Here is a 27044-nt window from a genome sequence, read left to right on the forward strand (position 1 = left end):
ATATTTCAAGATCTATCCTGAGGTTCAGTGCTGTCAATGATAGGATAATATCCATATGTCTACAAGAAAGACCAGTTAATATGACTATTTTTCAGATTTACACACCAACCACTAAAGCCAAAATGAGGAAATTGAAGATTTTTACCAACTTTTTTAGTCTGAAATTGACCAGACATGTAATTAAGATCCATTTATAGTTACTAGTGATTGGAATGTAAAAGTTGGGAGCAAAGATGGATCTGTAGTTGGAAAATATGGCCTTGGTGATAGGAACAACGCCAGAGATCATGTCATAGAATTTTGTAAGACCAACGACTTATTCATTACAAATACCTTTTTGAACAACAAATGGCAGCTATACACATGGACCTCACTGGATGGAAATCACAGGAATCAAATTGACTATATCTTTGGAAAGAAACAATGGAGAAGCTCAATATCATCAGCCAGAACAAGGCTGACTGTGGAACAGACCATCAATAGCTCATGTACAGATTTAAGGTGAAGCTGAAGAAAATTAAAACAAGTCCACTAGAACCAAAATATGGCCTTGAATATATCCCACTTGAATTTGGAGACCATTTCAAGGATAGATTTGATGCATTAAACACAGATGACCGAAGACTGGACTAGTTGTGGGATGACATCAAGGACATCATATATGAAGAAAGCAAGAGGTCATTAAAAAGACAGGAAAGAAAGAAAAGACCAAAATGAATGTCAGAAGAGCCTCTGAAACTTGCTCTTGAATGTAGAGTAAAAAACACCCGTTGCTGCTGAGTGGATTCCGACTTATAGTAACCCTATAGGACAGAGTAGAACTGCCCCATAGGGTTTCTAAGGAGCGCCTGGTGGATTCCAACTGCCAGCCTTTTGGTTAGTAGCTGTCTTAGTCATCTAGTGCTGCCATAACAGAAATACCACAAGTGGATGGGTTTAACAAAGAGAAATTAATTTTCTCACAGTCTAGTAGGATGCAAGTCCAAATTCAGGGTGTCACCTCCAGTGGAAGGCTTTCTCTCTCTGTCAGCTCCAGAGCACGGTCCTTGTCCTCAATCTAATGTGGCTGAGGAGCTTCTCAGGCTCAGGGACCCTGGGCCCAAAGGACGCACTCTGCTCCTAGTGCTGCTTTCATGGTGGTATGAGGTCTCCAACTCTCTGCTTGCTTCCCTCTCCTTTTATCTCTTGAGAGATGAAATTATGGTGCAGGCCACACCCCAGGGAAACTCCCCTTACCTTGGATCAGGGAGGTGACCTGACTGAGGGTGGTGTTATAATCTCACCCTAATCCTCTCAACATAAAATTACAATCAGAAAATGGAGGACAACCATAAAATACTAGGAATCATGGCCTAACCAAGTTGATGTGCACATTTTTGGGGGGACATAATTCAATCCATGACAGTAGCCATAGCTCTTAACCACTACACCACCAGGGTTTCCGAATGTAGAGTAACTAAAGCAAATGAAAGAACTGAAATGAAAGTAAAAGAGCTGAACAGGCAATTTCAAAGGGCGGCTGAAGAAGACAAAGTATTTAAATGAAATGTGCAAAGACCTAGAGATAGAAAACCAAAAGGGAAGAACACGCTCAGCATTTCTTAAGCTGAAGGAGCTGAAGAAAAAAGTCAAGCCTCAAGTTGAATTTTGAAGGATTCTATGGGTAAAATGTTGAACGATGCAGGAAGCATCAAAAGAAGATGGGAAGAGTACAGAGTCACTGTACCAAAAAGAATTGGTTGATGTTCAGCCATTTCAGGAGGTAGCATATGATCAAGAACAGATGGTAATGAAGGAAGAAGTCCAGGCTGCACTGAAGGCATTGGTGAAAAACAACGCTTCAGAAATTGACGGAACACCAATTGAGATGTTTCAACAAATGCAGCGCTGGAGTTGCTCACTCATCCATGCCAAGAAATTTGGAAGACAGCTACCTGGCCAACCAACTGGAAGAAATCCATGCTTGTGCTCATTCCAAAGAAAGGTGATCCAACAGAATGCAGAAATTATCAAACAATATTATTAATATCACTCACAAGTAAAATTTTCCTGAAGATAATTAAACAATGACTGCAACAGTACATCAACAGGGAACTGCTAGAAATTCATGCTGGATTCAGAAGAGGACTGGGACGGGATATCATCGCTGATGTCAGATGGATCTTAGCAGAAAGATGCTTACCTGTGTTTTATTGAGTATGCAAAGGCATTTGACTGTGTGGATCATAACAAATTATGGATAACATTGCAAAGAGTGGGAATCCAGGACACTTAATTGTGCTCATGAGGAACCTGTACATAGACCAAGAGGCAGTCATTCAAACAGAACAAAGGGATACTGCATGGTTTAAAATCAAGAAAGGTGTGCATCAGGGTTGTGTTCTTTCACCATACTTATTCAGTCTGTATGCTGAGCAAATATAATCTGAGAAGCTGGACTATATGAAGAAGAACCTGGCATCAGGATTGGTAGAAGACTCATTAACAACCTGCGTTATACAGATGACACAACTTTGTTTGCTGAAAGTGAAGAGGACTTGAAGCACTGATTAAGATTAAAGATGACAACCTTCACTATTGATTTCATTTCAACATAAAGAAAACAGAAATTCTCACAACTGGATCAATAAGCAACCTCATTATGATAAATGGAGAAATGATTGAAGTTGTCAGGGATTTCGTTTTACTTGGATCCATAATCAACGCTCATGGACGCAGCAGTCAAGAAATCAAAGGATGTATTGCATTGGGCAAATCTGCTGCAAAAGACCTTCATAAAGTATTGAAAAGCAAAGACGTCACCTTGAAGACTAAGGTACGCCTGACCTAAGCTGTGATATTTTCAGCTGCCCCATAGGCATATGAAAACTGGACTATGAATAAGGAAGATGGGAGAAGAACTGATGCCTTTCAGTTATGGTGTTGGCCAAGAATATTGAATATACTGTGGACTGCCAGAGGAATGAGTAAGCTTGTCTTGGAAGAAGTACAGCCAGAGTGCTTCTTGTAAGCGAGTGTGGCAAGACTTTGTCTCATGTACTTTGGTCATGTTATCAGGAGGGACTAGTCCCTGGAGAAGGACATCAAGCCTGGAAAAGTAGAGGGTCAGCGAAAAAGAGGAAGACCCTCAACGAGATGCATTGACACAATGGTTGCAACAGTGGGCTCAAACATAGCAATGATTGTGAGGATGTTGCAGGACTGGACAGTGTTTAGTTCTGTTGTACATAGAGTTGGTATGAGTCGGAACTGACTCGATGGCACTTAACTACAGCAAGAACATGTTATATTATATCTTTATTCTAAAATTAATTTTTATTTTTGCAAAGTAACTTATGTATAGTTTAAAATGACTAAAAACAAAAATCAGCTCTTTCAGTTATATCTTCAGGCATTTCCAAATACTCATTTCTAAAACATATATTCTTATATTTCAAGTCATTAACTTTAGATATTATCTGTTGACTCATTAAATTGATATTTAGTATTTTCTTTATTATGTCTTATAAATATTAGTCACAGCTGAGCAGTTTTATTTCTTTTTGTTTCCTTTAAAGTTAATGATCGTGTTATTTTTTGTGTATGTTTGGTTTTCTTTGTACCTCTTGCTTATTCTTCCCCACCTTTCAAAAGCCTGTATGTGTCTCTACCTGGTCAATCACATCAAATAATTTATCAGGTCCAATTTTTTTTGTACACATTTCCGCTGGAAAACACTATTCTTTTAGAGCCTGTTGCTCTCTAGACCTGCTGCAGAACTGTCATCCCAGGACTTGACTTTGTCATTCTTGATATTTCCTTTGCTTTTTTCCTATGTTGGATTTTCTGTGTCTTGATCGTTATATTCTCATATTTCTTACCTTTTTCTATTGTTTTGCTGGAGTACATCCTTTTTTAGTTTTTTCTTTTTTTTATTTATTGTGCTTTAATGAAAGTTTACAAATCAAGTCAGCCTCTCACACAAAACTTATATACACCTTGCTACATACTCCCAGTTGCTCTCTCCCTAATGAAACAGCCCGCTCCCTCCCTCCCTCCACTCTTTCCATTTCACCGACTTCTAACCCCCTCTAACCTCTCATCTCCCTTCCAGCCAGGAGATGCCAACATAGTCTCAAGTGTCCACCTGATCCAAGAAGCTCACTCCTCACCAGCATGCCTCTCCATCCCATTGTCCAGTCTAATCCCTGTCTAAAGAGTTGGCTTTGGGAATGGTTCCTATCCTGGGCCAGCAGAAGGTCTGGGGGCAATGACTACCAGGGTCCTTCTAGTCTCAGTCAGACCATTAAGTCTGGTCTTTTTATGAGGATTTGGGGTCTGCTATCCTGCTCCCTCAGGGGTTCTCTGTTGTGTTCCCTGTCAGGGCAGTCATCAGTTGTAGCCGGGCACCATCCAGTTCTTCTGGTCCCAGGTCGATGTTTTATGTGGCCCGTTCTGTCTCTTGGGCTCGTAATTACCTTGTGTCCTTGGTGTTCTTCATTTTCCTTTGGTCCAGGTGGGTTGAGACCAAAAGATGCATCTTAGATGAGGATGCCGAATGTTTTCTTAATAGATTTTAGTGTGCCAATTGACTTAGATATCCCCTGAAACCATGGTCCCCAAACCCCCACCCTTCTACGCTGGCCTTCGAAGCATTCAGTTTATTCAGGAAACTTCTTGCTTTTGGTTTAGCCCAGTTGTGCTGACCTCGCCTGTATTGTGTGTTGTCTTGCCCATTACCTAAAGAAGTTCTCTACTATTTAATTAGTGAATACTCCTCTCCCACCCTCCCTCCCTTCCCGCCGGCATAACCATCAAAGAACATTTTCTTCTCTGTTTAAACTGTTTCTCAAGTTCTTATAATAATGGTTTTACACAATATTTGTCCTTTTGCAACTGACTAATTTCACTCAGCATAATGCCTTCCAGATTCCTCCATGTTATGAAATGTTTTGCAGATTCCTCACTGTTCTTTATCGATGCATAGTATTCCGTTGTGTGAATATACCATAATTTATTTATCCATTCATCCGTCGATGGGCACCTTGGTTGCTTCCATCTTTTTGCTATTGTAAACAGTGCTGCAATGAACGTGGGTGTACATGTATATGTTTCTGTAAAGGCTCTTATTTCTCAAGGATATATATATTCCAAGGAGTGGGATTGCTGGATCGTATGGTAGTTCTATTTCTAGCTTTTTAAGGAAGCGCCAAATCGATTTCCAAAGTGGTTGTACCGTTTTACATTCCCACTAGTAGTGTATAAGTGTTCCAATCTCTCCACAGCCTCTCCGACATTTATTATTTTGTGTTTTTTGGATTAATGCCAGCTTTGTTGGGGTGAGATGGAATCTCATTGTAGTTTTGATTTGCATTTGCCTAATGGCTAATTTTTTTTTTTTTAATGGCTAATGATCGTGAGCATTTCCTCATGTATCTGTTAGCTACCTGAATGTCTTCTTTAGTGAAGTGTCTTTATATTTTTTGCCAATTTTTTAAATGGGTTATTTGTCTTTTTGTGGTTGAGTTTTTGCAGTATCATGTAGATTTTAGAGATCAGGCGCTGATCCGAAATGTCATAGCTAAAAACTTTTTCCCAATCTGTAGGTAATCTTTTTACTCTTTTGGTGAAGTCTTTGGATGAGCATAAACCAAAAACTAAAGCCAAACCCACTGCCATTGAGTGGATTCTGACTCACAGCGACCCTATAGAACAGGGTAGAACTGCACATAGAGTTTCCAAGGAGTGCCTGGTGGATTTGAACTGCCGACGTTTCGGTTAGCAGCCATAGCACTTAACCACTACACCACCGGGCTTTCCTGGATGACCATAGGTGTTTCATTTTTAGGAGCTCCCAGTTGTCTAGTTTTTCTTCTGCATCGTTAGTAATGTTGTGTATACTGTTTATGGCATGTATTAGGGCTCCTAATGTTGTCTCTGTTTTTTCTCCCGTGATCTTTATCGTTTTAGATTTTATATTTAGGTCTTTTATCCATTTTGAGCTCATTTTTGTGGGTGGTGTAAGGTATGGGTCTTGCTGCATTTTTTTGCAGTTGAATATCCAGTTATGCCAGCAGCATTTGTTAAGAAGACTGTCTTTTCCCCATTTAAGTGCTTTGTGGCCTTCGTCAAATATCAGCTGCTCATATGTGGATAGATTTATGTCTGGATTCCCAATTCTGTTCCATTGGTCTATGGATCTGTTGTTGTACCACTACCAGGCTGTTGTGACTACGTGGCAGTATAATAGGTTGTAAAATCAGGTGGAGTAAGGCCTCCCACTTTATTCTTCTTTTTCAGCAATACTTTACTGATCCGGGGCCTCTTTCCCTTCCATATGAAGTTGGTGATTTGTTTCTCCATCTGATTAAAAAATGTCATTGGAATTTCAATCGGAATTGCATTTAACCTATAGATCGCTTTTGGTAGAATAGACAGTTTTATACTGTTAAGTCTTCCTATTCATGAGCAAGTTATGTTTTTCCACTTATGTAGGTCTCTTTTGGTTTCTTGCAGAAGTGTTTTGTAGTTTTCTTTGTGTGGGTCTTTTACATCTCTGACAAGATTTATTCCTAAGTATTTATCTTCTTGGGGGCTACTGTAAATTGTACTGATTTGGTGGTTTCCTCTTCGATGTTCTTTTTGTTGGTGTAGAGGAATCCATCTGATTTTTGTATGTTTAGCGTGTATCCTGATATTCTGCTGAACTCTTCTATTAGTTTTAGTAGTTTTCTTGAGGATTCCTTAGGGTTTTCTGTGTATAAGATCATGTCATCGGCCAATAGCGATACTTTTACTTCTTCCTTGGCAATCTGGATGCCCTTTGTTTTTTTATCTAGCGTAATTGCTCTGGCTAGGACCTCCAGCAGGATGTTGAATAAGAGTGGTGATAAAGGGCATCCTTGTCTGGTTCCCGATCTCAAGGGGAATGTTTTCAGGCTCTCTCCATTTAGGTTGATGTTGACTATTGGCTTTGTATAAATGCCCTTTATTATGTTGAGGAATTTTCCTTCTATTCCTATTTTGCTGAGAGTTTTTATCATGAATGAGTGTTGAACTTTGTCAAATGCCTTGTCTGCATCGATTGATAATATCATGTGATTCTTGTCTTTTGTTTCATTTATGTGGTGGATTACATTAATTGTTTTTCTAATGTTGAACCATCCCTGCATACCTGGTATGAATCCCACTTGATCATGCTGAATTACTTTTTTTTTTGATATGTTGTTGAATTCCATTGGCTAGAATTTTGTTGAGGATTTTTGTATCTAAGTTCATTTGGGATATAGGTCTGTAATTTTCTTTTTTTGTGGTGTCTTTACCTGGTTTTTTTTTACCTGGTTTTGGTATCAGTGATATGCTGGCTTCATAAAATGATTTGGGGAGTATTCCATCCTTTTCTATGCTCCAAAATACCTTTCGTAGTAGTGGTGCTAATTCTTCTCTGAAAGTTTCGTAGAACTCTGCAGTGAAGCCGTCCGGGCCAGGGCTTTTTTTTTGTTGGGAGCTTTTTGATTACCTTTTCAACCTCTTCTTTTGTTATAGGTCTATTTACTTGTTCTACCTCTGTGTTAATTTAGGTAGGTAGTGTGTTTCTAGGAATTCATGCATTTCTTCTAGGTTTTCAAATTTGTTAGAGTACAGTTTTTCGTAGTAATCTGATATGATTCTTTTAGTTTCAGTTGGGTCTGTTGTAATGTCACCCATCTCATTTCTTATTTGGGTTCTTTGCTTCCTCTCCTGTTTTTCTTTTGTCAGCTTGGCCAATGGTTTGTCAATTTTGTTAATTTTTTCAAAAAAACAGCTTTGGTCTTCTTAGCTCTTTCAGTTGTTTTTCTATTTCATTTAGTACTGCTTTAATTTTTATTATTTCCTGTCTTCCAGTGCCTGAAGGTTCCTTTTGTTGCTCTCTATTTGTTTAAGTTGTAGAGATAATTGTTTGATTATCCCTTTCTTCTTTTTGTATGTGTGCATCTATTGATATAAATTGACCTCTGAGCACTGCATTTGCTGTATCCCAACGGTTTGCTAGGAAGTGTTTTCACTCTCATTGGATTCTATGAATTTCCTTATTCCATTCTTAATGTCTTCTATGGAAACCCTGGTGGCGTAGTGGTTAAGTGCTATGGCTGCAAACCAAAGCGTCGGCAGTTCAGAACCGCCAGGCACTCCTTGGAAACTCTATGGGGCAGTTCTACTCTGTCCTATAGGGTCGTCGCTACGAGTCACAATCGACTGGATGGCACTTGGTTTGGTTTTTAATGTCTTCTATAACCCAGTCTTTTTTGAGCAGGGTATTGTTCAGTTTCCAAGTGTTTGATTTCTTTTCCCTGCTTTTTCTGTTATCGATTTCCACTTTTATGGTCTTAGGGTCAGAGAAGATGCTTTGTAATATTTCAGTGTTTTGGATTCTGCTAAGGCTTGCTTTATGACCTAATACGTGGTCTATTCTAGACAATGGTCCCTATGCACTAGGAAAGAAAGTATACTTGGCTGTTGTTGGGTGGAGTGTTCTGTATACATCTATGAGGTCAAGTTGTTTTATTGTGGTGTTTAGATCTTCCGTGTCTTTATTGAGCTTCTTTCTGGATGTCCTGTCCTTCAACGAAAGTGGTATGTTGAAGTCTCCTAGTATTATCATGGAGCTGTCTATCTCAATTTTTGATGCTGATAGAGTTTGTTTTATGTATCTTGTAGCCCTGTAATTGGGTGCATAAGTATTTAATATGGTTATATTTTCTTGGTATGTTGTCCCTTTAATTGTTATATAGTGTCCTTCCTTATCCTTTATGATGGATTTAACTTTAAAGTCTATTTTGTCAGAAATTAATATTGCCACTCCTGCTCTTTTTGATTGTTGTTTGCTTGATATATTTTTTTCCATCCTTTGAGTTTCAGTTTGTGTCTCTAAATCTAAGGTGTGTTTCTTGTAGGCAGCATATAGACGGATCATGTTTTTTAATCCATTCTTCCACTCTCTGTCTCTTTATTGGTGCATTTAGTCCATTTATGTTCAGCATAATTACGGATAAGTATGAATTTAGTGCTGTCATTTTGATGTCTTTTTTTGTATGTTGTTGACAGTTTCTTTTCCCCACTTAATTTTATGTGCTGAGTAGATTGTCTTTATCTATTGTCCTTTCCTCGTATTCATTGTTGTTGATTTTGTTTCTGCTGAGTCTCTATTTTTTTCTTGTATTTTATTTTGATGTGTAGGATAGTTTGTCTCCTTTGTGGTTACCTTATTATTTACCCTATTTTTCTAAATTTAAACCTAACTTTTATTTCTTTGTATCGCCTTGTCTTCCTCTCCATGTGAAGATCCGTAACTACATTTTTTAGTCCCTCTTTATTGTTTTAATGTTGTCTCCTTTTATATAATAACATTGCTGTTGCCCTGTTTTGAGTGTTTTTTTAATCTTGATTTATTTTTGTGATTTCCCTTTCTGGGTTGACTTCTGATTACTGTGCCCAGTGTTCTAGTCTTGGGTTGACACCTAATATTATTGATTTTCTAACCAAAGAACTCCTTTTAGTATTTCTTGTAGTTTTGGTTTGGTTTTTACAAATTCCCTAAACTTCTGTGTATATGGAAATGTCCTAATTTCACCTTCATGTTTGAGAGACAGTTTTCCTGGAAATAAGAATCTTGGCTGGCAATGTTTTTCCTTCAGTTTGTTATATAAGTCACCCCATTACCTTCTTGCCGGCATGGTTTCTGCCGAGTAGTCCGAGCTTATTCTTATTGACTCTCCTTTGTAGGTGACTTTTCGTTTATCCCTAGCTGCTCTTAAAATTCTCTTTTTATCTTTGGTATTGGCAAGTTTGATTATATTGTGTCTTGGTGTCTATCTTTTGACGTCTACCTCATGTGGAGTTCGATGAGCATCTTGGATAGATATCTGCTCATCTTTCACTTTATCAGGGAAGTTTTCTGCCAACAAATCTTTGACTATTCTCTGTGTATTTTCTGTTATCCTTCCCTGTTCTGGTAATCCAATCACTCGTAGGTTAATTCTCTTGATAGAGTCCCACATGATTCTTAAGGTTTCTTCATTTTTTTAATTCTTTTATCTGATTTTTTTTTTCTTCAAATGTATTGGTGCCAAGTGCTTTATCTTCAAGTTCAGAAATTCTGTCTTCCACTTGCTCAATTCTGCTCCTCTGACTTTCTGTCGAGTTGTCTACTTCTGCAATTTTATTGTTAATCTTCTGAATTTCTGATTACTAAATTTTTTTTATCTGTGTATGGATTTTTCCAGCTTATTAAATTTTTCATTATGTTCCTGAATAATCTTTCTAATTTCTTCAGTTGCTTTATCTGTGTGTTCCTTGGCTTGTTCTGCGTATTGCCTGATTTCCTTCCTGATGTCTTGAAGGGTTCTGTATATTAATATTTTGTATTCTGCCTCTGGTAATTCCAGGAATGCATTTTCATCTGGAAAATTCCTTGATTCTTTGTTTTGAGAGCTTGTTGAGGCGATCATGGTCTATTTCTTCATGTGACTTGATATCGACTGTTGTCTCCGAGCCATCTATAAGTTATTGTATTAGTTTATTTTTTGTTTGTTTACTGTGTCTTAGCTTCTAGCTTAGTTTTGTTTTGATATGTCCAAATGGGTTGCTTAAGTGAGCTATCTTGATTATTTTTGCCTTTGGAGCTCTGATGTCCCATCCTCAGATGGCTAGAGCTGTTATCAGGTATATCAGTCTAGGAGTCCATTCACTTTTCTTGCATGAATTCAGCTCAGGTGTCCAGCTAGGTGATCATCAAGTGTGTGGTACAGGCTCTATCCTACAGTCTTAGAGGGGCAGGGGTGATTGGTGTAGGTACCGGTATCTGGTTGCAGCAGGGGTCACACTCTGAACAAGGCAGGGGGCTGAGAATTGCCCCCACGTGTCTCTGAGGAAAGCGTGTCCGTGTTCCCTAGAGCGTAGAGGTGGGTAAGTTCTGCAGATGGACTGTGGGCACCCAGTGTTTTTAGTCGTAAGGACCGGGAGGTACCAGTTATCCTTGAACCCCTGTCGTCAGTGGCTGGGTGACCTGAGTGGAGCCACCAGTCCTTAGGCCCCTGATGTGGGTAGGTGAGGACCCTGTTTAATAGGCAAAGCAATGTCAAGCATCAAACACCCACCTCTCCACCGCACAGCAGAAACAGTTGTAGTCTGCAAACAAGGGCCTATTCTTTTGAAATAGGCCCACACAGATCCATGCAGAGGGGAAAGGTATTCAAAGCGTATGGACAGTTTATACGTGCACAGGAGCTGCTTCTGTCCTGAGCTCTCCCGGTTAGTGGAGCTGGCAAATTATTTTTTCCCCCAGTTGCATATTTATTCCTTCTCATAGGTCGGGAGGATAGCTCTAGGCGTTCAGTCGGGCCTATCTCAGGCCCAGGGAAGTCAGCCACTGAAGCCAGCTTGGGAACAGGGGGCATGGTAAAATATATGCAAGTACTTAGGTTTTGCCGAGAGCACTGTTCTCTGGTTCCGGAGATTTGAGTAGGCTGTGTGGCTGGCTGCTTCTCCCTGAGGAAACTGCGGCTGAACGCTAGTACCAGCCTGCCGCTGTAGCTCCCAGGAGTGGTGCCTGAGGGCTCCCCGCAATTCAAGTCCGGTAACTCTTCTCTGCTTCTGAACTGTCTCTTCCTCCCCTGCCCCTCAGTTTGTTTTCTAAGCTTGCCTTTGGATGTTCAGGGCTCCTAGCTTATCAAAAATATACTCATTTCACTTGTTTTTTTGGGTCTTTGTTCTAAGAGGGCTCACTGGAAGTGTCTGTCTATTCTGCCATCTTGGCTCTGCCCCCCTTCTTTAGTCTTAGCAGACTAAAAACGTGGTATAACAGTAGAGGATGTAGGTGATGGTAGTCTTTAATGGATTTCCTTTTATTCTTAAGGTTCTGAACCTTAGCTATGATGTAGCTTGCTGTGGGGTTATTCCTATCCATTTTTTCTGTTATTTGTTGGGTCCTTTGATCTGGAAATTCCTGGTAATTGCATTCATGCAATTATGTCATTCCTCTGTTTTGTCTGTTCCCTTCAGACCTCTTAGACTTGCCATTTAAGTTTCTTATCTTTTTTTCTTCTCTTTTGCATCTCTGTGTCTTTTTGTTCTTTCTGGGAGGTTTTTGCAGCTTTATCTTTCAGGTTCTCTATTTCGATATCAAAGTTTTAATTTCTAAGAGGTCTTTTTAGTTTTTTGAATATTTTTTTTAAAAGATAATATCCTTTTATTTTTTCACAAATTGCAAAAACATCCTCTCATCTCTGCTAATGTGTTTTCTCCAGGTTGCCTTTTTTTTTTTGTTTGGTCTTTTTGTTAGACGCTTTTCTCAGGTGTCATTTAACCTTTGGTTGTAGAGTTTTATTTGGAGACTAAAAGCTTATTGACAGCTGGGAATACATAGGTGGGGCTTTTTGACTTAGAGAAACACTGTAGAATCGTCTGGGTGGGCCTTTTTTGGGAGAATCCTTAGGTTTTTCTCCAGAGAGTACTCTTCCAATCTCCTGTGTGGAAAGAGTAGACTGGCTGCCAGCATTCTTAGAGCTATGTGGTGGAAACAGACTGGGCAGGTTCTCAGCATTCAGCTATTTTCAGGACAGTACTGTTTTTAGTGACCACTCATCTGTCAGTTTGTTGCACCATGGTGGCTTTCATGTTGCTGTGATGTTGAAAGCTATGCCACCAGTATTTCAAATACCAGCAGAGTCACCCAGGGTGGGTGGGTTTCAGCAGATTGTCGTATTGTAGGTAGATGTCCAAGTTGCACTGAAGGCATGGGTGAAAAACAAGGCTTCAGGAATTGATAGAATACCAATTGAGATGTTTCAACAAATTGATGCAACACTGGAAATGCCCACTCACAGTGCCAAGAAATTTGGAAGACAGCTACCTGGCCAATCAACTGGAAGAGATCCATATTTGTGCCCATTCCAAAGAAAGGTGATCCAACAAAATGTAGAAATTATCAAACGATATCATTAATATCACTGACAAGTAAAATTTTGGTGAAGATAATTAAAAAATGGTTGTAGCAATACATCTACAGGGAACTGCCAGAAATTCAAGCTAGATTCAGGAGGGGACATGGAATGATGGATATTGTCATGGATTGAATTGTGTCCCCCAAGAAATATGTATCACCTTTGTTAGGCCATGATTCCCAGCATTCTGTGGTTGTGCTCCATTTTGTGATTGTAATTTTATGTTAAAAGGATTATGGTGGGATTGTAACACCACACTTACCCAGGTCACCTCCCTGATCCAAGGTAAAGGGAGTTTCCCTGGGGCATGGCCTGCACTACCTTTTATCTCTCAAGAGACAAAAAGGAAAGGGAAGCAAGTAGAGAGTTGGGGACCTTATACCAACAAGAAAGCAGTGTCAGGAGCAGAGTGTGTCCTTTGGACCTGAGGTTCCTGTGCTGAGATGCTCCCAGATCAAGGGAAGAGTGATGCATCATAAGGACCTTCCTCCAGAGGCAACAGTGAGAGAAAACCTTCCCTGGAGCCGACGCCCTGAATTTGGACTTGCAGCCTACTAGACTGTGAGAGAATAAACTTCTCTTTGTTACAGTCATCCACTTGTGGTATTTCTGTTCTAGCAGCACTAGATTACTTAGACAGATATCATTACTGGTGTCAGATGGATGTTAGTTCAAAGCAGAGAATACCAGAAAGATGTTTATCTGTGTGTTATTGACAATACAACGGCATTTGACTGTGTGGATCGTAACAAATTATGGAAGACATTGTGAAGAATGGGAATTCTAGAACACTTAATTGTGCTCGTGAGGAACCTGTACATGGATCAAGAGGCAGTCGTTTGAACAGAACAAGGGGATACTGCGTGGTTTAAAGTCAAGGTTGTATCCTTTCACTACACCTATTTGATCTGTATGCTGAGTAAATAATCAGAGAAGCGAGACTTTATGAAGAAGAATGTGGCATTGGAATTGAGGAAGACTTATTAACAACCTGCGATATGCAGATGACATAACCCTGCTTGCTGAAAGGAAGAGGACTTGAAGCACTGATGATGATCAAAAACTACAGCCTTCAGTACGGATTATACCTCAACATAAAGAGAACAAACATCCTCACAACTTGACCAATAGGCAGCATCACGATAAATGGAGAAAAGATCGAAGTTGTCAAGGATTTCATTATACTTGGATCCACAATCAGTGCCCACGGTAGCAGCAGTAAGAAACCAGACCACCTACTGCATTGGGCAAATCTGCTGCAAAAGACCTCTTTAAAGTGTTCAAAAGCAGAAATGTCACTTTGAGCACTAAGGTGCTCCTGACCCAAGCCATGGTGTTTTCAATAGCCTCATATGCATGCAGAAGCTGGACAGTGAATAAGAAAGACTGAAGAAGAATTGATACCTTTGAATTATGGTATTGATGAAGCATACTGGATATTATCATGAACTGCCAGAAAAATGAACAAATCTTCCTTGGAAAAAGTGCAGCCAGAATGCTCCTTAGAAGCGGGGATGACGAGCCTTCATCTCTCATACTTTGGACATGTTATCAGGAGGGACCAGTCCTTGAAGAAGGACATGATGCTTGGTGAAGTAGAGGGTCAGCAAAAAAGGGGAAGACCTTCAATGAGATGGATTGACAGTGGGTGTAATAATAGGTTTGCAGCAAAGCAGCCATTGTGAGGATGGCACAGGATCAGGCAGTGTTTTGTTCTGTCATACGTAGGGTTGCTGTGAGTCGGAATCAGCTCGATGGCACCTAACAACAAGAACTGTAAAAATGGCGTGGGGGCAAAGTCTGACCTCCTCTAACTTCACAAAGGGAAAGGAGAATCAAAATCAAAAGCCCAAGGCTGAATCCTGTGAGGCAGAGGTCAGACATGCCTCCTCTCTCCACCTTCTTTACCAATTCTGACATCAACTGTCCCTCCCATGACACTCCTCTCTACTGGGTTCAATAATTGATTGAAGTGGTCACACACAACTCACAGATAATACTCAACGATTATGGGGTTTATTAGGGAAGTAACAGGTTACAATTTAGGTTAAGGAACACTCAGAATATAGTTCTTCTGTCAGTACATCCTTTCCAGCCCTCCTCACAGGCATGCCTCTCTGGCCCCTCAGTCTGTGCCCTGCTCAGGCAAGTGTTACAAAACAAAAAAAGTGCCCTTTTAGCCCTTGCTAGTAAGTCCCTAGGATACCCTGGTGGCATAGTGGTTAAGAGCTATGGCTGATAGCCAAAAAGATCAGCAGTTCAAATCCACCAGGCCCTCCTTGGAAACTCTGTGGGGCAGTTCTGCTCTGTCCTACAGGGTTGCTGTGAGTCAGAATTGACTCAATGGCAATGGGCATCAGTAAGTCCCCAGAGGCACCCCAGCACTCAGCTTTCTCGCTCTGTGGGCTGGGAAGCCCACTGTACAGTCTCCTGCTGGTCTCTCCTGCCACTGCTTCTTGCCATCTTCAGGGTTATAGCTCTCTCTCTCTCCAAGTCTCCTGGTTTCAGGAGCTTCTCAACGCAGGAATCCTGGGTCCAAAGGACACACTCTCTGCTCCTGGCTGTTCTTTCTTGGTGGCGGTGGGATCCTCTGTTTCCTGCCTCTGGGGTGCTCATTTCAAGCCCAGCGGGATGGCAAAAGTGACCAGTCTTCTTCGTGGGCCACAATTATCTTATTTGCACAGTCCCATCCAATCACTTGTGTGGCTAGAAAGGCCATGCAAAAGTGGTCAGTTGTACCACAACAACCTATTTTTAGTCCAAAGACTGTTTTACCCTTTCTAGAGATTAACCTCTGGGTTTCTATTGTGACTGGAAAGGAGGTGAGTACACAGAGAGGGAGATCTGTTTCTCAACTAGCTTTTACCCAGCCCTCCTTATTTTAGCACTTCTGTTCATTCTGCAGTGTACTCAAATTGGTTCTCAGCTTTCCCCACTGTTGGTTTAGGATTCATCTCTTTTTCATTTTTTTTTTAAGGTAGTTTCCACTAGCCTGTCTGCTTTCTAATAATTCGGCGTTGCGGTCTTCTTTCTGTTCTCCCTTCTTTGTGAATTAGTGTCTTTAAAAAAAAAATCTGTTTACTAACATGGGGTTTGGGGAGAAAATAAATTAGATATACATGTTCAATGTACCATCCTAGCCTGGGAATTATCAGATTTCTATTAAGAAGGAGTATTTTGGTTACTAATACTCCTTCTTAATAAAAACTCAACTCAAACTAGGGAAGGGCTATTGGCTTCCTATGCTGTGAAGAGTAGCTCACAGGTTTGAACGAAGAACTGCATGAATTAGGACCTCAAGTTGTGGAACTAGAATTCAGTACTAACACACCAGAACTCAGTATCACCAGAATACATTCAAGCCGTGTGTGTGTGTGTGTGTGTGTGTGTGTGTGTGTGTATGGGTGTGTGTATTGGTGTCTGTGAGTGAGTGAGTCTGTCTTATGAGTTCGTGGTTTTATTTTGTAGAGAGATTCTCAACCCATGCAGAAAAGCTGCCGCTTGTAGCCCTGAATTTGTATAATAACGTCATTAGAAAGAGAGCCTCTTTTTCCCTATATCTAAATAGAATTATCACAGGAGACTGGTCGCATGCCTACCCCTGAACCAGGTAGAATGGTGGAGGAGTTTTCTAGAGGGTACTTTTACCAGAATAAGGAAAGTAGGAAGCTGTAGGGTAGACAAAAATGTAATGAACACCAAAGCCCCTTATTGATTGACTTTCTAGATTTTCACTGTTAGAAGCAATGTTGCATTGATACCTATAGGATAAATTCCTAGAAATGAAATTGTTGGTGGTTGCATTTTTAATGTTGACAGTTGTTGTAAGGTTGCCCTTCAGAAAGGTTATGTCAGTGTACATTCCCACCAACTATTTGAGAGTCCATTTTTCCTTACCCTTGCCAAACTGGGCATTATTAATCTTTTTACTTTATTAGTTGGATCGGCCAGAAGTGGTATTTCATGTTTTAATTTGTATTTCTTTAATCATTAAAACAGTTTAACTTTATTCTTTTTCAGATTTCCTTTTGGATTATTGGCCTTTTTGTCATTTATCTTTTTTTCTCATTGATTTTTAAGAGCCTTTTGTTCATTAAATAAATTAGCTCCTTGTGTTTATATGTAATTTGGCAGTTTCTTGAATCATCTCCTTAAATAATTGATAGTAATTCTCGTATCTCCTTGCCTACCTGCTTTCTTTCTTTTTTAAAGAATCTGATCTCATTACCATTTATTTTATCTACTAGTATCTCGGAAAAGGAAAGCCAAGAACTGGGAAGATGAAGACTTTTATGACAGTGATGATGACACATTCCTTGATCGGACTGGCCTGGTTGAGAAGAAGCGTCTCAACCGAATGAAGAAGGCTGGGAAGATAGATGAGAAACCAGAGACCTTTGAATCATTGGTAAGTATTATTTATAGAAGTAGCTGTAGTAGTTTAATTTTTTTTTTAATAAAATAATGCATCATTTAAATCTGTTTTATGATAATTAGAATTTTTAAAAAGCAGTGGCATTGAAGTCTGGGACTGAATTACAACTTTATGTGATCTTAAATTTGGGGGTGAAAAACAACTAGTCTTATCCAAATTTTTGGATAAAGCTTGATTGCTGCTAAAGATTTTCCTTTAGGTTAATATTGATTCATTAATGAACATTCTTAAGACATAATGTTACCCCCCCAAAAAAAAGAAAGGAAAAATTTCCAAATTGGGGCAGTCTGAGGTGAAATTGACTTTAGGCTTCTGGTTATCAAGAGGAGACAAAAGAATTTTGAGGAGTATAGTGTGGTAATAGTCTTAAACTTTTGAAATTATCATAAGTTGGCATGTGTTTACCTTATGTTTAGTACCCAGAACTTAAAACATATCCAACAGCTATCTTTTTGATTCATCAATGAAAAATGCCTTGAGCTCTTTCTTTAGAGTAAAATAATGTCTGAGTTCTATACATTCATTCCATTTAATTCTGAATTCTTTAATTCAGAAATTTAGTTACAATTAAATAAACAACTTCATAAGGACCAGACTTAAGTGGACTTCTGAATTAATCCTCTTAATCTGGTGAAACAGTAGTGAAAATAAGAGAAGGAAGATAAAGAAAACTATCATATTCTGTAAGAAGAAAAACATTTGCTGACCCTGTCGATTTGGGCGTTACAGGTTGCAAAGTTAAATGATGCTGAAAGGGAACTCTCTGAAATTTCTGAAAGGCTGAAAGCCTCAAGCAAAGGTAAGACAATGATCCATTCAACAAATCTTATTGAGCACCTATCATATATAGTGCATTATGCTGGAGCTACATTGGTTAAAAAGGCAGATCATACAGAATATGGAGCCAATGAACTCTAGACAGAACTTTCGAAATCATTTCGTTTAACCTCTTCAATAGATGAGGGAAATGAAGCCTGTTGAGGGGAAGTGACTTTTCTAAGAATTCCCAGCTGTAGCCTGTTTCCTTATTCTCAGTATCAGGGATATCCTCTGTCCAGCTCTGTTAGTGACTTTCCTAAGGTACCTTTCGCTAATTTAAAAATATATGGTGCTGTCTTTTTTTAATTTTTATTGTGCTCTAAGTGAAAGTTTACAAATCAAGTCAGTCTCTCACACAAAAACTTATATACACCTTGCTATAGTTGTTCTCCCCCTAATGAGACAGCACACTCCTTCACTCTACCCTCTATTTCTGTGTCCATTCAGCCAGCATCTGTCCCCCTCTGCCTTCTCATCTCCCCTCCAGACAGGAGCTGCCCACATAGGCTGATGTGTCTACTTGACCCAAGAAGCTTACTCCTCAACAGTGTCAGTTTCTGTCCTGTAGTCCTGTCCAATCCCTGTCTGAAGAGTTGGCACTGGGAATGGTTCCTGTCTTGAGCTAACAAAGTCTGGGGACCATGACCTCCGGGGTCCTTCTAGTCTCAGTCAGACCATTAAGTCTGGTCTTTTTATGAGGATTTGAGGTCTACATTGCACTGCTCTCCTGCTCCCTCAGGGGTTCTCTGTTGTGTTCCCTGTCAGGGTAGTCATCTGTTGTAGCCGGGCGCCATCTAGTTCTCCTAGTCTCAGGCTGATGTAACCTCTGATTTATGTGGTCCTTTCTGTCTCTTGGGCTCATAATTACCTTGTGTCTTTGGTGTTCTTCATTCTCCTTTGCTCCAGGTGGGTGGAGACCAATTAATGCATCCTTAGATGGCAGCTCACTAACGTTTAAGACCCCAGACGCCACTGACCAAAGTAGGATACAGAATGTTTTCTTAATAGATCTTAATATGCCAATTGACCTAGATATCCCCTGAAACCATGGTCCCCAAACCCCCGCCCATGCCACGCTGGCCTTCAAAGCATTCGGTTTATTCAGGAGGCTTCTTTGCTTTTGGTTTAGTCCAGTTGTGCTGACCTCTCCTGTATTGTGTGTTGTCTTTTCCTTCACCTAAAATAGTTCTTCTCTACTATCTAGTTAGTGAATATCCCTCTCCCTCCCTCCTTCCCTGCTTTCGTAACCATCAAAGAATATTTTCTTCTCTGTTTAAACTATTTCATGAGTTCTTATAATAGTGGTCTCATACAATATTTGTCCTTTTGCAACTGACTGATTTCACTCAGCATAACGCTTTCCAGATTCCTCCATGTTATGAAATGTTTCACGGGTTCATCATTGTTCTTTATCGATGCATAGTATTCCATTGTATGAATATACCATACTGTATTTATCCATTCATCCATTGATGGGCACCTTAGTTGCTTCCATCTTTTTGCTATTGTAAACAGTGCTGCAGTGAACATGGGTGTGCATATATCTGTTCATGTAAAGGCTCTTATTTCTCTAGGATGTATTCCAAGGAGTCGGATTGCTAGATTGTGTGGTAGTTCTATTTCCAGCTTTTTAAGGAAGCGCCAAATGGATTTCCAAAGCATTTGTACCATTTTATATTCCTACCAACAGTGTATAAATGTTCCAGTCTCTCCACAACCTTTCCAACATTTATTATTTCGTGTTTTTTTGAATTAGTGCTAATCTTGTTGGAGTGAGATGGAATCTCATTGTACTTTTGATTTGCATTTTTCTAATGGCTAGTCATCGTGAGCATTTCCTTATGTATCTGTTAGCTACCGGAATATCTTCTTTAGTGAAGTGCCTGTTTATATCCTTTGCCCATTTTTTTAATTGGGTTGTCTTTTCTTTGTTGACTTTTTGCAGTATCATGTAGATTTTAGAGATCAGATGCTGACCGGAAATATCATAGAAACAACTTTTTCCCAGACCGTAGGTAATCTTTTTACTTTTTTGGTGAAGTCTTTGGATGAGCATAGGTGTTTGATTTTTTAGGAGCTCCCAGTTATCTAGTTTCTCTTCTGGTGTTTGTGCATTGTTAGTAGTGTTTGGTATAATGTTTATGCCATGTATTAGGGCTCCTAACGTTGTCCCTATTTTTTCTTCTATGATCTTTATTGTATTAGATTCCATATTTAGGTCTTTGATCCATTTTGACTTAGTTTTTGTGCATGGTATGAGGTATGGGTCTTGTTTCATTTTTCTCTAGGTGGATATCCAGTTATGCCAGCATCATTTGTTAAAGAGACTGTCTTTCCCATTTTACTGCTTTTGGGCCTTTGTCAAATATCAGCTGCTCATATGTGGATAGATTTATGTCTGGATTCTCAACTCTTTTCCATTGGTTTATGTATGTGTTGTACCAGTACCAGGCTGTTTTGACTACTGTGGTGGTATAATAGGTTCTAAAGTCAGGTAGTGTGAGGCCTCCCACTTTGCTCTTCTTTTTCAGTAATGCTTTACTTATCTGGGGCCTCTTTTTCTTCCATATGAAGTTGGTGATTTGCTTCTCCATCTCATTAAAAAATGTCATTGGAATTTGGATTGGAATTGCATTGTATCTATAGATCGCTTTTGGTAGAATAGACATTTTTATAATGTTACATCCTCCTATCCATGAACAAGGTATGTTTTTCCACTTATGTAGGTCTCTTTTGGTTTCTTGTACTAGCGTCTTGTAGTTTTCTTTGTATAGCTCTTTTACGTCTCTGGTAAGATTTATTCCTAAGTATTTTATCTTCTTGGGGGCTATTGTAAATGGTATTGATTTGGTGATTTCCTCTTCGATGTTCTCTTTCTTGGCATGGGGGAATCCAACTGATTTTTGTATGTTTATCTTGTATCCTGGTGCCCTGCTGAACTCTTCTATTAGTTTAGTAGTTTTCTTGAGGATTCTTTAGGGTTTTCTGTGTATAAGATCATGTCATCTGCAAATAAAGATCCTTACCAATCTGGGTGCACTTTATTTATTTATCTAGCTGAATTGCTCTGGCTATGAACTCCAGAACAATGTTGAATAAGAGTGGTAATAAAGGGCATCCTTGCCTGGTTCCTGTTTTCAAGGGGAATGCTTTCAGACTCTCTCCATTTAGGATGATATTGGCTGTTGACTTTGTATAAATGCCCTTTATTATGTTGAGGACTTTTCTTTCTATTCCTATTTTGCTGAGAGTTTTTTTCATGAATGGGTGTTGAACTTTGTCAAATGCCTTTTCTGCATCGATTGCTAAGATCAGGTGGTCTTGTCTTTTGTTTTATTTAAATGATGGATTACATTAATTGTTTTTCTAATGTTGAATTTTTTATTATGTTCCTGAATAACCTTTTTAATTTCTTCAAGAGGTGTTTTATCTCTGTGTTCTTTGGCTCATTCTGCATTTTGCCTGATCTCCTTACTGATCTCATTCGTGATGTCTTGAAGAGTTCTGTATTAATCTTTTGTGTTCTCCATCTGGTAATTTCAGGAATGCACCTTCATCCAGAAGATCCCTTGGTTCTTTGTTTTGAGAGCTTGTTGAAGCAATCATGGTCTGCTTCTTTATGTAATTTGGTATTGACTGGTGTCTCCAAGCCATCTATAAGTTTTTGTATTAGCTTATTTTATGTTTGCTTACTGTTCCGTAGCTTCTTGCTTTGTTTTGTTTTGATATGCCCCAATAGGCTGCTTGAGTGAGCTAGCTTGATTATTTTCTCCTTTGAAGCTCTAATGTCTTGTCACCAGATGGCTAGAGCAGTTATATCATGTATATGAACCCAGAAGTCCATTCGCTTTTCTTGTATGGTTTCAGCTCAGGTGTCCAGGTAGTTGGTCATCAAGTGTGTGGTACAGGCTTTGTCCTTCAGTCTTAGAAGGGCAGTGTTGCTTGGTGTAGGTACAGGTATCTGGTTGCAGCAGGGCGTCAGGCTCTGAACAAGGCAGGGGGCTAACAACCCTACTCCGAGTGTCTGTGAGGGAAGCGTGTCCCTGTCCCCTAGAGTGCACACATGAATGGGTTCTGCAGCTAGACCATGGGCACCCAATGCTTTGGTTGTAAGGACTGGGAGGTACCACTTATCCTTGGACCCCTGTTTTGGGTGGCTAAGTGACATGGGTGGATTCGCCAGTCCTTAGGCCCCTGATGTGGGCAGGCGAGGATCTTGTTTAATAGGCAAAACGGTATCAAACACACCTCTCCACCGCAAATCTGAAACAGTTGCAGTCTGCCAGCAAGGGCCTATTCTCCTGAAATAGGCCCACTCAGGTCCATGCAGGGGAGAAAGGTATTCAGGGTCCATGGACTGTTTATGCCTGGACAGGAGCTGCTTCTGTCCTGAGCTCCCCAGCTTAGTGGAGCTGGCAGATTATCTTTTCCTCCAATTGTGAATTGATTCCTTCTCCAAGGCCGGGGAATGGCTCAGGGCATGCAGCAGAACCTATTTCAGACCCAGGGAAATCGGCAGCCACTGAAGCCTGCTTGGGGGCTGGGGGCATCGTAAAATAAACACAAGTACTTAGCTTTTGCCAAGTGCACCATTCTTCTCTGGTTCTGGAGGTATGAGTAGGCTGTGTAGCTCGCTTTCTCTCCCTGTGGAAACCATGTCTGGAATGCTATTGTCAGCCCTGCTGCAGTCACTCCAGGGAATGGTGCCTGAGGGTTCCTGGCGATTCAGGTCCGGCAACTCCTCCCCATTTCTGAACTGTATTTCCCTCCCCCTGCCTGTCAGTCCATTTTCTGACTTTGCTTTTGATTTTCAGGGCTCCTAGCTTGTCATAAATATAATCGTTTTACTTGTTTTTTCACGTCTTTGTCATAAGAGGGACCCCTGGAAGCGTCTGACTACTCTGCCATCTGGTGCTGTCTTTTTAAACATGTATTATCCCTTTCTTGGGCAGCTCTATCAGAGTCACCGTCTCAGGATTCTTTAGATGCGTTTATGTCAGAAATGAAATCAGGAAGTGCGTTAGATGGTGTGTCCCGGAAGAAACTTCACTTGAGAACCTTTGAACTGAGGAAAGAACAACAAAGACTTAAAGGTTTGATAAAAATTGTAAAGCCAGCAGAGATTCCAGAGCTAAAAAAGTAAGTGTTAGATTCTATTTGGAATTTTAAAGAAGCCTAAATTAGCATAGATAACAGTTTTAATTGTTGTAAAACATATATAAAACGTTCGCCAATTTAATGTTTTTCACATGTATAATTTAGTGACATCAATTACATTAATCATATTGTACAATCATTGTCAATATCTATTGCCTAATTTCTCATCATCAAACAGAAACTCAGTGCTTCCTAAACAATGACCCTCCTTCCTTCCTCACTCATTCGTGCCCCTGGGAACTGATAATAAGCTTTGGTCTCTATACATTTGCCTATTCTAGATATTTCATGAGTGAGATCATATAATATTTGTCTTTTTGTGATCGAGTTCACTCAGCATAATGTTTTCAAGGTTCACTCATGCTGTAGCATGTAGCAGGACTTCATTTGCATAGATAACATTTTGAATTATATCTTTGTCTCAGGTACCAAAAAAAAAACCCTACCAAACCTGCTGCTGTAAATTCTGACTCAGGACAACCCCATGTGTTACAGAGTAGAACTGCTCCATAGGGTTTTCTTGCCTGTAATCTTTATGGAAGTAGATTGCCAGGCCTTTCTTTCACAGAGCCGTTGGGTGGGTTTGAAGTGCCAACCTGTATGTTAGCATCTAACTGCAATCTGCTTGTACCACCCAGGGACCTTTATCTTAGATAATCATTCTTTAATAGAAATGTAATACAAGAAACATTAAAGTACAGTAGGCAGTGGTTTCATAGATCAACTAAAAATCCATTTCATTTGTGAAATATAGACTGCTAGAGGATTTTTGGAGAAAATTATATTGATTCCTGGCTCACTGGAAGGCTCTGAAGGTTTTTACTTTACCTTTTAGTACATAGGCACAAAAGCCTGATTTCCCTAGTATGTGAAGACTACTTGTGAATGATAAGTAATAGGCAACTAACCACCTTAGAGAAAAATGGGCAAAGAATATTGACTGACAGGACACGGGTTAAAAAAAAAAAATACAAATAACTATTAGCTATATAAAGTGATGGTCGAACTCACTCATTTTGAAACAAATACAGATAGTTACAATGTAATACCATTTCTTAGTCTATGGAATCGGCAGGGCTTCCTAAGTCTAATAATATACTACGTAGGTGAAGCTATGATGAAAAGGCACTTTTTTATATTGGTCTTGGAAGAACAAATGAATACAGTCCCTATAGAGGACAAACTGGCGTATCTACCCCAATTATAAATGCCCGTGGCCTTTGACCTAACAATTTCATTTTTAGAAATTTATTCTACATGTATACTCACGTTCTTAGTAAATGATATAGATTTCAGCATCGTTTATAATAGTAAAATGTTAGAAACCACCTAAACGTTTATCAAAAGGGAAGGGCTAAATAAATATAGATGTACAATAGAATATCATGTAGCTATAAAAAGGAATGAGGCAACTATTTACGTACTATGTGGAAACATTTCCAAGATACATTAAGTAGCAGTGGCAAGCCGCAGACCAGTGTATAGGAGAGGCATTGTCAGTATAAGAAATGGTGGTGGGGTAAGGACATGTAGGTAGGTCACTGTATGTGCATAAGATAGGTTTAAGTCAGGCTCCCCCAAAACAGACCTGAGACAGGGATTCTTGTACAAGGATTTATTGAAGGAATGATCTCAGGAGAAAGCTGTGAGGGAGTGAGAGAGGCCTGGTGCGGAGAGGAAGAGTTGGGTGGTGTAGCAGTCCTCCTGAGAAAGGCACAGGTGTAGCAGCCAACATCTGCAGCAGGACAGTGTGGAAATTGACAGTTTCCACATTTCCATCATTGCAGAAAGCTCTGTTGGACAGCAACGCTTCACATTGTCAGTAAGCATTCATTAGTGTCCTGTCCTCCCCCCCATCCGCCCCCGTGTAACGTGATACTGGGGGCATTACATAGAAGAGTAACTAGATATTATATAGATATAGAGATGAAATAATACTTCTGGAGCCCTTGATCATCTGTATAGAAAATTTATACCCAAGTTTCTAGTAGGTTTGTGTGTAGTTTAGATACTTAGATATTTAATACAATGATTCCTGTTATTATTGTTGTTAGGTGCCATAGAGTTATTTTTGATTCCTAGCAAACCCATGTGACAGAGTAGAACTGCTCCATGGGGTTTTCTTGGCTGTTATCTTTACAGAAGCAGATCGCCAGGTGTTTTTCCCCCAGACCTGTTGGGTGGGCTCGAACCTCCAGCCTTTCGGTTAACAGCCAAGTTTTTAACTGTTTGTGCCACACAGGCTCCTTACACTGATTGATAGATCAGCCTATAAAAGTTCGTTTGACCCAGATGATATTTGAATTTTCTTACTGATAGTGAGGAGATAGGTTAGTATTAGAGTTAGACTTCCTGGCTTTAATTCTCGACTCTATCAATTACTTTTTGGGCAAGTTATGCTGTTTCTTTGATCCTTGCTTTCGTCATCTGTGAACTGGAGGTAATGATGTTGCAAAGATTGTGAATGAATGGCACTTAACAAAGTGCTGGCATAGATGTATTATTGTCGCTATCACTGTCATAATATGTATTGTTTCTATTGTTATTAGCAACGATTTGTAACATTGACTTTGTGGACACAAAGTAAAAATCCAGCAAGCATTGTCTAGAGTGAACAAATAAGCAGCAAATTTTCATTCCAACTCTAATTTTTTAACTTGATGAATCAGCCCCACTGGGGTGTTCTGAGCTGGAAGACACATCATCAGGCCCCCTCCTGCTGTCAGTCTGTGTGTATGCCTTCTCTCTCTCCTTCCCACATGAGAGCCTGGGCTTCAGTGGGGGCGGGGTAGCCATTTTCTTGTCACACTTTTTTTGAGTCAGGAGTGCCTGAACTGTCCCGATACACTAGATTGCAGGGCTGCCCTGTGGTAGATGTGAAGAAAGCATAGGGCTGTCTTCCCTGGCCTGCTACGGCCATTCTCCTCCTGCTGTCTCACTGACTTCTGCCTACTCTCCGAGTGTATTATCAACACAGCTGCCTTCTCTGTGGTGTTTGCTCTTCTCCCCTGCTCCCTCACTTTTCTAATTTCTACTATCCCTTCTTTTTGCTCTTTCTCAGCCTTGCACTGGTAAGCTTAGCTTGTATAGCTGCGGTAAAACCTGCAAAAGCTGGAACCTTTGTAAGGTGGAAACCTGTTGAGAAGGAAAGCTCAAAATATTTTCCACTAAATAGAGAGCAATAGAAAAGTGGTAACTGCACGCTGTCAAAGCAAAAAACTCAGAAGACCTGGAAAAACAAAGCCATCCCATAGAGTTCCAGCTCTCCCAGGTTTCACTGTGTCTTCAGCCAGTGAGAATGCTGACAAGCTCACCAGGGTCTCTCACAGGCTTTGTCATTACTTATCACACAGGGCGTCCTCCCCACCTCCCCCATACACATACACTTTTCTTTTTTTAACTTCTTTGCTCAGCGCAGTTGTGTATGGCTGTGATGAGCGTGAAGCAGACAAGTGAGACACTGTGAGCCTCTGCAGAAGTTGGTGGGAAATAGGGCTTGATACATGGGTTCACCTGCTGCTTGGAAGGAGTGGGGTCATGCTTATGTGTTCTCCTCTGCCAGTGACCTTTGTACTGTAACCATCACTTTATGAATGTTAAGTCTCGTAGTATGTTGCAAATTACTAGAATAAGGTAGCAGCTTTATCTTACACTTAATAGCTCTGTGTCTGTGA

At 40.0% G+C, this 27044-nt stretch overlaps 1 protein-coding gene across 1 annotated transcript in view; it reads left to right on the forward strand.

The window, feature by feature from the left end:
* The window catches only part of SLC4A1AP (solute carrier family 4 member 1 adaptor protein), a 70569-nt gene that overhangs the window by 26311 nt on the left and 17214 nt on the right, over positions 1–27044 (forward strand). The window contains exons 6-8 of the mRNA XM_049904719.1: positions 17207–17367; positions 18124–18193; positions 23166–23352. Of these exons, the coding sequence (XP_049760676.1) occupies positions 17207–17367; positions 18124–18193; positions 23166–23352 (418 nt within the window). The remainder of the gene's footprint in view (positions 1–17206; positions 17368–18123; positions 18194–23165; positions 23353–27044) is intronic.

This window comes from Elephas maximus, chromosome 12 (assembly GCF_024166365.1).
Source record: "Elephas maximus indicus isolate mEleMax1 chromosome 12, mEleMax1 primary haplotype, whole genome shotgun sequence".
NCBI classification, from domain to species: Eukaryota; Metazoa; Chordata; class Mammalia; order Proboscidea; family Elephantidae; genus Elephas; species Elephas maximus.